We start from the raw sequence: 13,328 nt of genomic DNA on the forward strand, positions 1-13,328 counted from the left end.
GATCGTAAAGTCTCTCTATAGACCCTCCGAGGTAAAGATACGCTTAGGTTCTACTACCTTTTAGATTTACTTCAACCTTTATATATTTTCTCACCGTAGCTAGGGAATACCTCGTTAGTCTAGGCTACTGACGTATAGTTGATATAGTACTCAATGAGCACGACCTGAGTGATTAGGTGAGCATAACCTGAATACCCTAAGCATCACTAAGTTAACCCGTGGACTATCTGCCTGCTTACTAAGTACAATTAAGTGAAGCTGGTCACTGAGTGACCACCCTGTGCTGTGAGATATTGAGTGAGCAGGACCCTGAGCGCCCTTATAAAGCGGCGGCACCCCGGTCGGGAAATTCGCATCCGCGGCCTAAAATCCGGTACATACGGCTACATACTATGTAGGCAGTGCTATGCAGTATACAATGTATCAGTTAACAATTGACCCACCGACATATTGCCCCCGATCAGCTGTCTGGGTATGCCGAGAAGAAGAAGAAGGCCCGAACCACGACAACTCTAAGGCTTAGATCGAGCCAGCTATGAGCGTTGTTCTTATGCCTCATAAATTACCAGTAATACGAGAACAGGGACTGCCGCTTTTGGAAATTCCCGGTGGTCTTGGTATCATGAAAATTACCCACTTTCCTAATTAGGGTGGCGGGGAGCCCAACTAAAAGGCTGTTTTGACTCTGGCTGCTGCCTGTCGCCTTGTAACGACAACAACTCCTTGCTTCTTTAATCACCCAACACAGTGTCTGTCAAAATGCCCACGAGCAGCATGGGTCAAACTCCGCTCCAAATGCCTGAACTACTTGCAAATGTACTTCAGCATGTCGACCACAAAACCTTATTCGCCGCTGCCCAAGTCAACTCCCTTTGGGCAAATGAGGCAACAAATGTACGCAAATGAAACCATTTCTATCTTTGTTTCCTCGCCGTTGTAATAGGCCTAATGCATACCTTCAGACGCTTTGGCGAAAATCATATCGCCGTGAAATTGAATCCTTATCCGCCCCATTGCAGGGTCTAGCTAAATGTTCACAAGAGCAACGAGATTGGTCAGCCTATTTGAAGATGCATTTGCATGGTTTAGGCATCCGTACTAACAATCACAAACAGGTACACAAGGAAAATTCGTCACTTGGACATCGAGAATGATTATGATTCAGATGTGTCATACTCAATTATCGATCTGCTTAGGGAGAAGAAATTCACCTTCCCGAATGTTCGGTCTGTCATTGTAGATTTGGGGAGTGGGAATATGAAGGAGACAGACATGGCCCAGTTCTTGTCGCCTAGTGTTGTTTCCTTGGAGCTCTTCGGTGGATATTACACCAGATGGTTTCTGAAACAAGTTCAGGTAAGCAAGCAGCGTCACAACTTGGGGCTCGGGTACTTGCTGACGACAATTTAGATGCATGCACCTATATTAAGATATTTCTTGTTGGATAATCGCCTGGTCGATGAAGAAGGGATGACCGAATCCCTAACTGCAAAGGATTTCATGGTCTTCTTGGAGAACATGCCATCAATCAGCCATCTCGAACTGCATCTTGGTTGGCAGCCGATAATAGACGAAGCTGTTCTATCAAACATCATGCTACGTCCAAATCTCGAGAAGCTCGGTCTTGGTCATAGCATACAACTACGCTGGGAGGTACTTGCCCGCATAATTGACGAGAGTCCTCAGGATATCCTATTTCCTATGCTGCGCTACCTCGAAATTGCAGCGGAGAAGAAAGCCCTTCAACTATTGCTACCAAATTTGCCTCATCTCCAGGGAGTCCGTCTCGTTCAAATCGACATCCCTTTGCACCCAGGAAATCACATACTCGGTTCCTTATCTTACTGTCCGCGCCTTGAAGATATTATCTTCGACAGCGAACACCCAACTCTCATTTCGCCCAAAGATCTCTTGAAGCTCGCCTCTGGCTGTCCTGAGCTTCGAAGACTGGAATTGGGAGATAACTTTCAGTGTGACGTTGGCTTTACGGATGAGTTGCTCGAGACTCTTGTATCCAAATGGAAACACCTGGCCGTCCTGTCCCTCCCATTTACGGTAGAGCTTTCCATTGTATCGCTTATATCCCTGGCTCGCCATTGTCCTTGTCTGTACGAACTGAAACTCATGACTGATCTAGAATTGACGCTTCTTGCCGATGAGTCTGAAAAAATCACATTTCCATCCTTGGATTTTATGCAGGTTGGGCAAATCACCAGTTCAAGGTTGGAAACTGAACAAGATGTTGACTTACTTCGAAGTCAACTAATCCAGCTTCTGGACAATCGGTTCCCCGCTCTAAATTCATTTTCCTTCAACCTTACGGTTGACAGCGACCGCAGCAGTGGACTCGCAAAGGCAATCAAGCGTCACCTGGGGAATACCAGAACATCCAACTTTGACTCAAGACCATTACCAGTTGATTTAATGTTGACTAGGCGACTGGTAGAGCCTATTCCAGGTAGTCGATACAATCCTAGCCTAAAGGCAGGATGGATATGGCCTGTGCAGTGACGAATTAGACTTGGCTCGTAATGGCCTCGTGCAGCTGCAGCCACCCTCGAGATGATGGCGGGGTGGATATCTCAGGGCCTGTCTACCAAGCTGTATAGCACTCACTCAGGGTTCAAATCCCATTTTAGTAGGGATTTGGTGCCTTAGTGCCTTACTTTAGAGAGGCCGAAAAATCAAAATAATTACCTGAATTGCTATTACACATGCCTTAATAGTCAAAGTACTCTGGCCGTAGTGTTGCAACAACATGAAGCTTTTCATACGTATACGTAGTGAGAGAGAGAGCTTGTCAACCACCTTGAAAAATAGAGATGTATAGATTTGTATGGGATCAAAAGCTTCATGTTGATGTATTAAGAATTTACATTACACTGTAACTAACTAGTTAACTATAGAGCGGTGCAAAAAGCGGTGCCAATCCAGGCATTCAGGCCACAAGGTTCCCCCCTAAAATGGGGTTTGAACCCTGAGTGCTATGCAGCTTCGTACACAGGTCCTCATATTCTAGTTGTAATCATCTCCGCGGCGTCTAGATGCGGAAGATTGCGGGCCCGTAGCGATATCCATCACAGAGACGAGGGTCGTCTTCGTCGCTCTCTGCACGATAGAGTCCCCGCTAAAGGACTTCCAGGGGTATGGTCTGCTCACAGGAGCGGAACCCGATCAGTGGGCGGCGTACGGTAAAAGGACGCCCATTTTCATCAATTGTTTCTGTTCGAAAATGCATAAACGGTCGATTAAAAAAGATAATAAGGACTAAGTATGTAGGGAATCCAGAGGAGGATACTGATGCTAGTGTCCACGGTCCCAGTCAAGCCGGAGCAACCAAACGCGCCAACGAAGATGAAGACCCCAGGCCGGTAGAAACTGTAGGGACGGTAGTAATTCACATTTGCTGGCTGTTGGAGAGATGATATGTCGGAGAGTGGGATCGGTTGGTTGGATATTATGAGAAGGAAGGAAGGATAGTCATAGGACCATAGATATTTGTTGCCGAGTTACTTGCCAGCGAGATCGTGCTAGTGTTGTTAAAGGGAAGTTGAGGTTGTTCGCTGAAAAGTTGGACGAAAGCACGTGCTAACTAAGCGGGCGATCAAGCCCTAACCTGCCCAGGTAGAAACAACAAAGAGAGAAGGAGCTCAATGAGTGAGACATTTTTGGAAAGGAAGGAACGGGGATTATGTCAAGTTTAGTTAGCTGACCATGTACTCCGTACATTCAATCTGATTTGTACTCCGTACTTCTCCCCATTATGATAACCATCCCACACCGCCCCGCCCCGCCCCAAGTTGGTGGAACAGCTCAGCCCTGTGACTCAATCGCTTTCGAGAGATATTAGTTGATTGAAAGATCCACCTAGTTATCATGAGGAGGTATGGTAGGGGGGTTCAAGAATCAATATCTCAATAGAGGCAAAATGGCTGTCTAATAACCCTCCGCGACACGAAATGGACCCTGCCAACCCACTCTCTCCATATATTGATAATAGAAGACCAGCTCTTCAACCAAGGATAGCATAAATGAGATGCAACAGAGATTTCAGCAAGAATTATGAGGTATATGTAGGAGGCCGGTGTAATATGCAAAGCCTACCTGGCATCCTCATTGCTAGCAACGATTGTTGTCGCCTAACTCATGTGCTATGGGGGGACCACCCGGGCAAGACCCGGGGCCGTGGAGTTCTAGCCTGCCCAGATGAAAACAAACGAATAAAGAGAAAACGAGGTCTATGGCATATGCATATCGTGTGTTGCCGCAGTAAAAATCACTGCTGACACAGTGTCTAACCCCCTTTGGGGTTCAACGCAGTCACCTGATGAGGGGTAGAACTGATGGGGTTCGTTCAGCCACATGGGTTCTTATTATAACAACCAGTCTTTCCCGTAAAGGCTGGTCATCTATGATGGCTTCAGCGGCATATTTCAATAGTGCAAACTGCGGAACTCAAGTAGGCTACAATAGCGGCCATATCACCAATAATATATATCACCCCCAAGGTTGGTTAAGAATGAAACCAATAAATTTTTGGTCGAGCTAACTAATACTCACTTCCTGCGTGTAGAACGACCAGAAATATCAGCAGATCAGACCTGTCTACGGGATCTACAAACGACCAACCCCCGCGATGACAAGACTCGCATTGAGAAAGCCAAGGGAGGACTCCTCAAAGATTCGTATCGCTGGGTGCTGCAGAACAATGATTTCCAAAAGTGGCGCTTGGATGAGGAGGTTCGTCTTCTCTGGATTCAAGGTGATCCTGGAAAAGGAAAGACTATGCTCCTCTGCGGCATTATCGATGCGTTAAGAAGCTCAATTGACAACCCTGCCATGAATATGTCGTACTTCTTCTGCCAGGCAACTGATGAGCGCACCAATAATGCCACTGCGGTTCTGCGCGGCTTAATATTCATGCTTGCTTGCGAGCAGCCTTCTGTTATCCACCATATCCGAAGACGGTACGATCAGACCGGAAAGCAACTATTCGAGGATGCAAATGCGTGGCAGACTTTGTCCGCCATCTTATCGAACATTCTAATGGACCCAACTTTGCAAGACACTTATTTCATCGTCGACGCGCTGGATGAATGTACCACAGACCTCTCTCTCCTCGTTGATCTCATAGCCCAGACATCGTCGCCTGGTAACGCACGCGTGAAATGGATTGTCTCTAGTCGAAACTGGCCGATCATCGAAGAGTATTTTGAGGTCGTAACTCAAAAAACAAGACTTTCGCTGGAGTTAAACGCGACCTCTATTTCTGAGGCCGTTACTATCTACATTCAGCATAAAGTTCAGCAATTGGCAGAGAAAAAGAGGTATACGGCTGCCGTTCGGGATGTCATCACTCGTCATCTCATGTTGAACGCCGAAGATACCTTTCTCTGGGTAGCATTGGTGTATGAAGTGCTAGCCAAGGCCAGGCCTTGGAACACTTCTAGACTACTGACTTCCTTTCCTCCCGGACTTGATTCCCTCTATAGGCGAATGCTGCAGCAGATTCGCGAGTCCGAGGATGCAGAGCTTTGCAACAGAATACTCAGTGTGGCTTCAACTGTCTACCGGCCTATCACATTGAATGAACTAGGAGCCTTGGTTGATATGCCCGACGAGATCTCGACAGAAGACGACGACCTCCCATCCGACGGCTTTCTCTCGGACATCATAAGACTGTGTGGCTCATTTCTGACATTACGAGAAAACACCGTCTTCTTTGTTCATCAGTCCGCAAGGGACTTTCTGACTATTAAGGCCCGGGATGAAGTGTTCCCAAGAGGTGTACCCGCCGAGCACCACGCAATCTTTTCACGCTCCATAGATATTATGACCACGTCACTTCGTCGTAATATCTATGAGATCACATTCCCAGGGCTACAAATTGACCAAGTTAGACAGCCGAGTCCGAACCCATTAGCAGCAGCACACTACTCTTGTCTTTATTGGGTTCATCATCTTCAAGATGGATATTGTAGTGAGAGCGCAGATCTTGAGCTCCACGATCTCCAGTCCGTGGACACCTTTCTACAGCAAAAATACCTTCACTGGATTGAAGCGCTTTGCCTAATAAGAAACGTTCCAAAGGGCATAGAGGCAATGCTTAAGCTTGAGGGTTTATTTAAGGTTCGGCGTCACCTTGACTTGGAATTGAGCATCTCATCTCACTAAATAAACCACAATATGATAAGAAGAACTGAAGCCATCAAATCTCTTTCAACGAGTCCACGACGCTTCTCGATTTATACGATACCACAAGGTGGGAATTGAGATCGGCCCGCTACAGGTATACAGTTCGTCTCTGATATTCAGCCCAGCCCAGAGCATGACCAAGCTTTGCTACCAAAAGAGAGAGTAGACTGGATTATCCACGAGCCAACAATCCAAGATGACTGGAGTGCATGCCTTCAAATTCTTGAAGGCCATGATAGAAAAGTCTACTGTATTGCCTGGTCCCAAGATGGCCGGCGCCTCGCATCGGGATCAGAAGATACAACTGCGAAAATCTGGGACACAGCCACAGGACAATGCATATCGGTTCTTCAAGGACACGAGGATGACCTGCAGAGTATTGCCTGGATACAACATGGTAAGAGACTCGCCACGGCATCAAGAGATATGACTATCCGAATTTGGGACCCAGTCACCGGCCAATGCATATCAACTCTCCGCGGACATGTCGAGCGAATATTGACAATTGCCTGGTCGCCAGATTTCATGCAACTTGCATCAGGATCAGCTGATAAAACAGTTAGAGTTTGGGACCCAAACACCGGACAATGCTTATCTATCTTTGAGGGACATGGAGGTTACGTTAGGTCGTTGGCTTGGTTGTCGCCTAGTAGGCGACTCGCCTCAGCGTCAGGGCATACTATCCAAATCTGGGATGCAGTCAGCTGTCAATGTATTTTAAATCTCCAGGGCGACAATAGTATGGTGTGGTACATTTCCTGGTCGCGAGACGCAAGTCGACTCGCTTCAGCGTCAAGGAATGGGACTGTGAGGGTCTGGGACCCAGACAATGGAGCTTGTCTGTCTATCCTGACCGGACATAGCGGCCCTGTTAGTCCAACTGTCTGGTCTCCAGATGGAAGCCGACTGGCATCAGCCGACCAAACGATCAAAATCTGGGACACGACGAATGGAAATTGTGTATCGGGCGTTGAGAAACATGATGGTTTTGTTGAACAAATTTCCTGGTCACCGGATGGAAACCTAGTTGCGACAAGTTCAGGAAGCCCGAAGGATAACACAATTCGAATCTGGGACACAGCTACTGGAGACTGTTCAACATTTTTTGACCTACAACGCTCATGGGTATACTCAGTTGCCTGGTCACCGGATGGAAGACATATCGCGTCAGCTGGGACAGGAATTGGAATCTGGGATCCAAGAATCAAAAATCCCAGATCAACGATTAGAAAATACGGCAAGTTTATAAAGGAAAAACTTGCCTGGTCACAAAATGGAACTTGGCTTGCATCGGTATATTTTGATGGAGTAAGAATCTGGGAGCCGATAACCGGCCGCACATCAATGCTCCCCGATAGCATGTACGAATTTTCAATTGCCTGGTTCCATAATAGCTACCGGCTCGCATCCGGGTCATACGGAAGAGTTCGGATCTGGGACCCGGTCACTGGGGAGCGCATATCAACTCTCGAGGGCCATGACGACGGACTAATCAATTGCTTGCTCTGGTCGCAGAGTGGAAGACTAGCGTCGGCGTCAGAAGAAGATCAGACAGTCAAGATTTGGAACCCGGAGACCAGGCAATGTACAGCAGTTCTGGGTGTGTATGATGGTGGAGTCATATCTATGTCCTGGTCTCTGGATGAACGTTGGCTCGCATTAATGATTAATGACAGCAGACGTAGAGATTATGTTGTCCAGGTCTGGGACTCAGCCACTGGACAATGCATCTCATCGATTGATGTTGAATTGCCTGCCGCGCAAGATTCCGATCAACAGTCTATCGATACTGTTGGTGAAGAAGTGCCCGATTTTCTCGAATTTGATAAAAAGACTCACAATCGCTTGCATACCATTGCTGGCATATTCGATTTGATCAATGATAATCTCGACTTGACCTCCTCTCCCAGGCTATCCTCTGCTGTGGAACAACAAATAGGATATGGCCTGAGTGATGACATGGCCTGGATAACATATCGAGGAGAAAATCTCATATGGCTGCCTTCAGAGTATCGCCCGGCCTTTCCATCTGTATTCGTTATATGCGAGACACAGGCAGGAGTTTGTGTGGGGATTCTCTGTTCGTCGGGTCGTGTTATAGCGTTGACGCTCTCTCAAGACATTGCAATCCAAAGTTGCGATTCAAGTCGCGTGATTGGATGAGACTAGCGTGTGATTATCGTATAAATTATTTATTTACATATTATTACTCCATCTTCATACCTCCCAAGGTCTCCGAGGGGATAAAAGAGGAGACGGAGAGTACGGAGAAGAGTAAAAGAATAAGGAAATGGTCGAGCTTTTCACCTAAAAAGTGAGTGTTCCGCTGGAGACGTACGCCCGGGGGCGGATGGGTTGCTAGGGAGCGAGGGATAATGACCAGCCGGGAGCGACGGCAATAGCAATCGACATTTATGGAAACTGTTCAATAGAGGAGTCAAAAATGGTCCCCTCGTCCTCGAGGGTAACAAGAACGGGCTAGTACTCGTAGCGGCTGTATCGCGATTGCTGCAATGTCGTTGGACCAATATTTCCGCAAATATATATTCGCGTTTCCAACCAATTCGTTGAGTTCAACATTCAACATTCAACCGGACTACAATATGCCTACGATGCATCAAATGTAAAAATCTCTACACCAGCGCCTAGCAACAGGGTCTAATCTCAATCTCGAATTCTCCAAACAACCACTGACATCATCCATAGCGGCAATTGAAACCCATAACAAGACACGCGGGACGATCGCGAGAGCCGGCGCGAATCGAAACAAGCACATGGCGGGGTAAATCGACCTCGGGAGGCGAAATGATCTGAGACACAGCAAGGAAGGAATAATTGGGTACTAATTAGGGACTGTTAAGGGCTATTTCCGATACTTTCGATGCAGAAAAAAAACCCCATAATTATTACACCCAAGTTGGGGGTAGTGGGGGAGGGAATCGACAAAAAATGTAAATCTAAAAGCACAAAATATGTACACAAGTGGATGATCTCAGCCATCTACAACATTATGTTGTAGTGCACATGTACGATGCATGTAACTATGTACTCCGTACCTCGACAGAGGAAAAGGGGGGGTGCACATGGCGCAGAACATAGCCAGTAAGGAGGTAACCCAAGAAGCGGCGATGATTCCCCGTGGAATTCTCGAGATGCAAGACAAGACATGTTTGGGAACCGGTACTCCACCAGGACTATGTATTGAGTTTACCCCTTCCTACAGGGTCTTTTGACATTTGACACGCGACAGTACCTAAACCGAGAAGAGGACGAATCCCCAGTGGAGTTTGTGGCAGGCAAGGGGTGTGCCACGATGATTTCAAGGGGAGGGAGATCGTGGAATGATCTGCCAATCATACCTGGTTATCGGGGGGTGAAGGTACGAAGTACAAACGGTAGGATCATCTAGGCATGGTCGGATGCATGTCCGAAGGCTTATGATCCAGCATAAAAAAGCGTGGATCATTGCATTTCTGGACTAAGGTATCTGATATGGCGAGTGGCGTAGGGCAGCAGGAGCCTCGCCTTCAATTAACGGTTAAATCGAAGGATTATGTCTTCGGTCGAGTTTTGATTCGCAGGGCTTGTGCTGGACGACCATTGTGGCGTGTCGTGGATCCTTTCCTATAATAGTAGATGGATTGAGCAGCATATTCCAGATTAGGGACCTCATCCGGAGGGATTCACCAAATGGAGTGGTCAGTTGCAAACCAAGTGGATTTAAGTAGCCAGATTATCGCGTCGATCCTGGGTGTTCTACGGAGTATTCCGTATGATGAACTTCTGTTCGACGGATGTACGCGGGCGGGATGGGCCGAGGTTGGGAAAAGTGGATGGATCCATTGACACCTTGGAGCCTGAGGCACTACCATAACATTGGGACTACGAGTTTAGGTACCAACAGGGTTGTTTTAGTCCCTCTAAATTCTCTAACTTATCCGTTACTAGCCTAATAGCCATTCTACGCTGTGGTGCTCATCTAGTCGTCCTGTTTAGCGCCCTGGGACCTCAACTTAAACGCGAAACACTGAACATTAGGCCAAACCAATGAACTACTCGGACTAAGCGCTATATGCAGAATAAGCGTCAAGACAATGAACGAGAAGGTGATTAGACTAAGAAAATGACATAAACCATGCTGTGTCTTTCCTTCATCCCACCATCACTACATCTAAACCATCACTTCTGCGATCCTAACACACGACTTCTACAATCAATCCGATATGCCAACAGCAGAGGACACCGGCCAGTCCGACATAGACACACCACATCTCACCTTCGACTCAACGGCCTCTACATTCTCCTATCAGACCGCGGCGATAAAAGCTACACATTCCACTGGCGCCTCTATCTACACCAGAGTCCAACATCAGGCTCCATCTACCATCTACTAAACGACATCGATCCAACCATCTGGCGCTTCCCACATCTACCCGACCAGACCGTCATCTATGATTCATCACTCCTCGGGGCCCTCAAGATAGGAGTGTTAGACCCAATCCTCCACGCGCATTTTCTCGAACGTCTTCACCAAATCCCACTCGTTGATTCGGTCCGATTCCGCGAGAGAATCACTTGCCGGGTGTGGCTCAAGGAAGCTCTCTTTGCGCTGGATGACGAGGGCTATATTATGCTCACTCGGAATGTGGATGATATCGAAGCTGAGGCGAGGAACTTCGCGCTTCGGAATAAGAGTTTGGGGAGGCGGTCGGTGTCGAGGAGTTGTGGGAGTCAGGCTTGAGATTATACGTGTTATATAGAAGATTGAAGTGGAGTATTGTGGTATCATGTGTAAGGAGGAGGGGGGGGGGGAGAGGGCATTTTATACTAAACAGACGAGGTTGGGCGATATTGGACAGAACCAATTTTGAACACAGGGAAGCCATTTTGGTATTATTTCAGTCACGGGTGGATGTAGAAACAACAGCATGTCAGATTAGAGCGCCAATATTGTTTTAGTGGAGTAGCTAACAATGCTTAATCCCCAGGTGGGTACAAAATATTTGTACTACGGAGGTGGTTGGGAGGCGACACGCCGGTGGAAGTTACGGATGGGCAAGATGGGATCTGGTCTCAATGGATATCTAGGACAATAATTGATTATTGGATCTGTGTTCACATTCTAGATGTAAATCCCGGTATGATATTTCCCAACCTTTTCTGCATGTAACCTCTAAGTTTTGGCTGTGCGCTCCCCAGCTTCGGGGAACGGGAGCCGGTGCGAGGATCGTCGGCAGAGCAGGATTTTGAGTTGGGAGGTACGGAGTACTCAGTTCAGTATTCTACACATACATATGCAAATAAGCAGGTATGTGCAATGTACTCCGTACGTTGTATACATATGTACGGAGTATAGCGAAGTAATAGGTAGTAGTGCATGCGCATTAAGGCACGGGATCGGATTACGTGCTGGAGACTTTTTCCGAAGACTGTGGAGACACTATTCAAATGAATTCATAGTCCAGTACATTATTTGCACGAAGGGGCTACTGCCATGCGAGGAATAGGAGCTGGAATTGGAATTAGAAGAGGCAAAAGCAAAAAAAACAAAATAGAAACGAGAAAAAAAGTACCTACATCCCTGGACGGTACGACCCGTCTGTCAAGACAGATTATTGGGAAAGGGCAGTAAGACACGGTCCATGACCACGGCCCCCAAAATAGGCGTGGACGCGGGAATGGGCAAGGGCCACGGTATTGCCATGATGGCTCCGAGCAGATGGAATGGGAGAGCATGGGGATTGCCATGGGCCATGAACCATGGGAGAGAGGAGGCATTCGCATGAGCCACGCACTATTGACATAACGAACTCTAAGCTCGCGCGACAGCTAGTGTGATCCCATCCCTTGACCGAGATTAGGCAGGCTGAGGGCGTACAACGTTGTAGAGATAGAGTCGTACTCAGAATTCCCGTTGTTGTTTTGGAGCAGTTTTTTTTTTCCCTGAGGACCAGGTGTTTGGCAGAGATACAGCTTGGAGTCTGTGATAAGATGTGTCCTTTTGTCAAGTATGGAGAAGTGCTACCGTGTCAGAGGTTCGAGGAATGTGCCGTAGATCGGGTGGCGATCTTCGAGACATTCTGCAAGGCGACGATGGTGCCATGTGGCATGCTGGAAGGGGAAGATGATGGACAGTAGTACTTGACATGCATATGTTTATTATTGTATTGAATGTGCCTAAATTACTTTGTCTCTGGACGTTGTGCAGTGCATGTGAATAGCGACGACGTGTTATTGCAGCCACAGTGTGGCGGTGTCGGCTAGACCGTCGGTTTGGGCCGATGCACCCGTGGACGGATTTAACTTGTTTTGGTTTTTAGTGGATTCTGTGTATTTTATATTTACACGGTACAAACGACTTAGCCTAGATCTATTTCTGGACGAACCAGCCGATCAAACGGAGTTGAGATCAAATCGATACACCCAAAAGCCACCCAGGCAACGCGATTTTTTTGATTGTAGTGGCGTAGGTGGCTACCCCCCTTGGGTACCTAGGTAAATACCCCATGCCTTAAGGTAATGACAATCTTCCCAAAAAGAAATAGACTATGAGACTATATTGTACTATAGAATAGTATCTGATACCTCTATGTACGTAGTTGAATCAATAAATAACTAGGGTAGATCCAGATCCAGAATCAAATCAAATAAGCTTGGTCATATTCGCCAAGACTCCAGGTCACACTGAACTGTTCGGAACCCGGGATATTACCCTCATAGCCCCGTGAATTTGAAGGTGAAAATAGCCGCGCGACATAGTACTCCGTACTACCCAAGTAGTCCACTCTGACAGGTCAACATGTGATGATTTGGGCGGCAGGGACGGGTGGTTGCATGGGGGTATGAAGCTCAAGCTCATGGAAGCGTGGGTGATCCGTGACACTTTTCGGCTTGTGTCCGAGGTGTTACAGACAGGAAATATGTAGGGGAGAAAGTGGATCATGTTTTAGCTAGTTAGAGGGTAATATATACATGAATACTAATTATAAGGTTAAGAATTATAACGATTGTTAGGATTATACGATTATAAGATTATAGGATAAAATATAATATATATCATAAGATATGGTGATCAAATATACCTTCGGTGAGTAAAGGACTAAAAGATATGCCATGTGTGGGACTGAAGAAAA

General features: G+C 47.0%; 4 protein-coding genes across 4 annotated transcripts; all 4 read left to right on the forward strand.

The window, feature by feature from the left end:
* Window positions 1–759: 759 nt before the first annotated feature.
* On the forward strand, window positions 760–2,511 carry N7471_009065 (uncharacterized protein; the record flags this gene model as incomplete). Its single annotated transcript, XM_057281784.1, has 4 exons — window positions 760–894; window positions 963–1,054; window positions 1,116–1,356; window positions 1,411–2,511. 4 exons carry the CDS (start codon window positions 760–762, stop codon window positions 2,509–2,511), a joined length of 1,569 nt encoding a protein of 522 aa, XP_057132667.1.
* A 1,903-nt stretch (window positions 2,512–4,414) lies between these two features.
* Window positions 4,415–6,174, forward strand: N7471_009066 (uncharacterized protein; the record flags this gene model as incomplete). Its single annotated transcript, XM_057281785.1, has 2 exons — window positions 4,415–4,508; window positions 4,574–6,174. 2 exons carry the CDS (start codon window positions 4,415–4,417, stop codon window positions 6,172–6,174), a joined length of 1,695 nt encoding a protein of 564 aa, XP_057132668.1.
* A 1,365-nt stretch (window positions 6,175–7,539) lies between these two features.
* Window positions 7,540–8,358, forward strand: N7471_009067 (WD40 repeat domain-containing protein; the record flags this gene model as incomplete). Its single annotated transcript, XM_057281786.1, has 1 exon — window positions 7,540–8,358. The coding sequence occupies one exon, from the start codon at window positions 7,540–7,542 to the stop codon at window positions 8,356–8,358; it is 819 nt and encodes a 272-aa protein (XP_057132669.1).
* A 1,972-nt stretch (window positions 8,359–10,330) lies between these two features.
* On the forward strand, window positions 10,331–10,936 carry N7471_009068 (uncharacterized protein; the record flags this gene model as incomplete). The annotated part of the gene is made up of 1 exon (XM_057281787.1): window positions 10,331–10,936. One exon carries the CDS (start codon window positions 10,331–10,333, stop codon window positions 10,934–10,936), a length of 606 nt encoding a protein of 201 aa, XP_057132670.1.
* Window positions 10,937–13,328: the final 2,392 nt, after the last annotated feature.

Source organism: Penicillium samsonianum (genome assembly GCF_028829775.1).
Source record: "Penicillium samsonianum strain IBT 33392 chromosome Unknown utg000005l_segment0_segment0, whole genome shotgun sequence".
Lineage (NCBI taxonomy): Eukaryota > Fungi > Ascomycota > Eurotiomycetes > Eurotiales > Aspergillaceae > Penicillium > Penicillium samsonianum.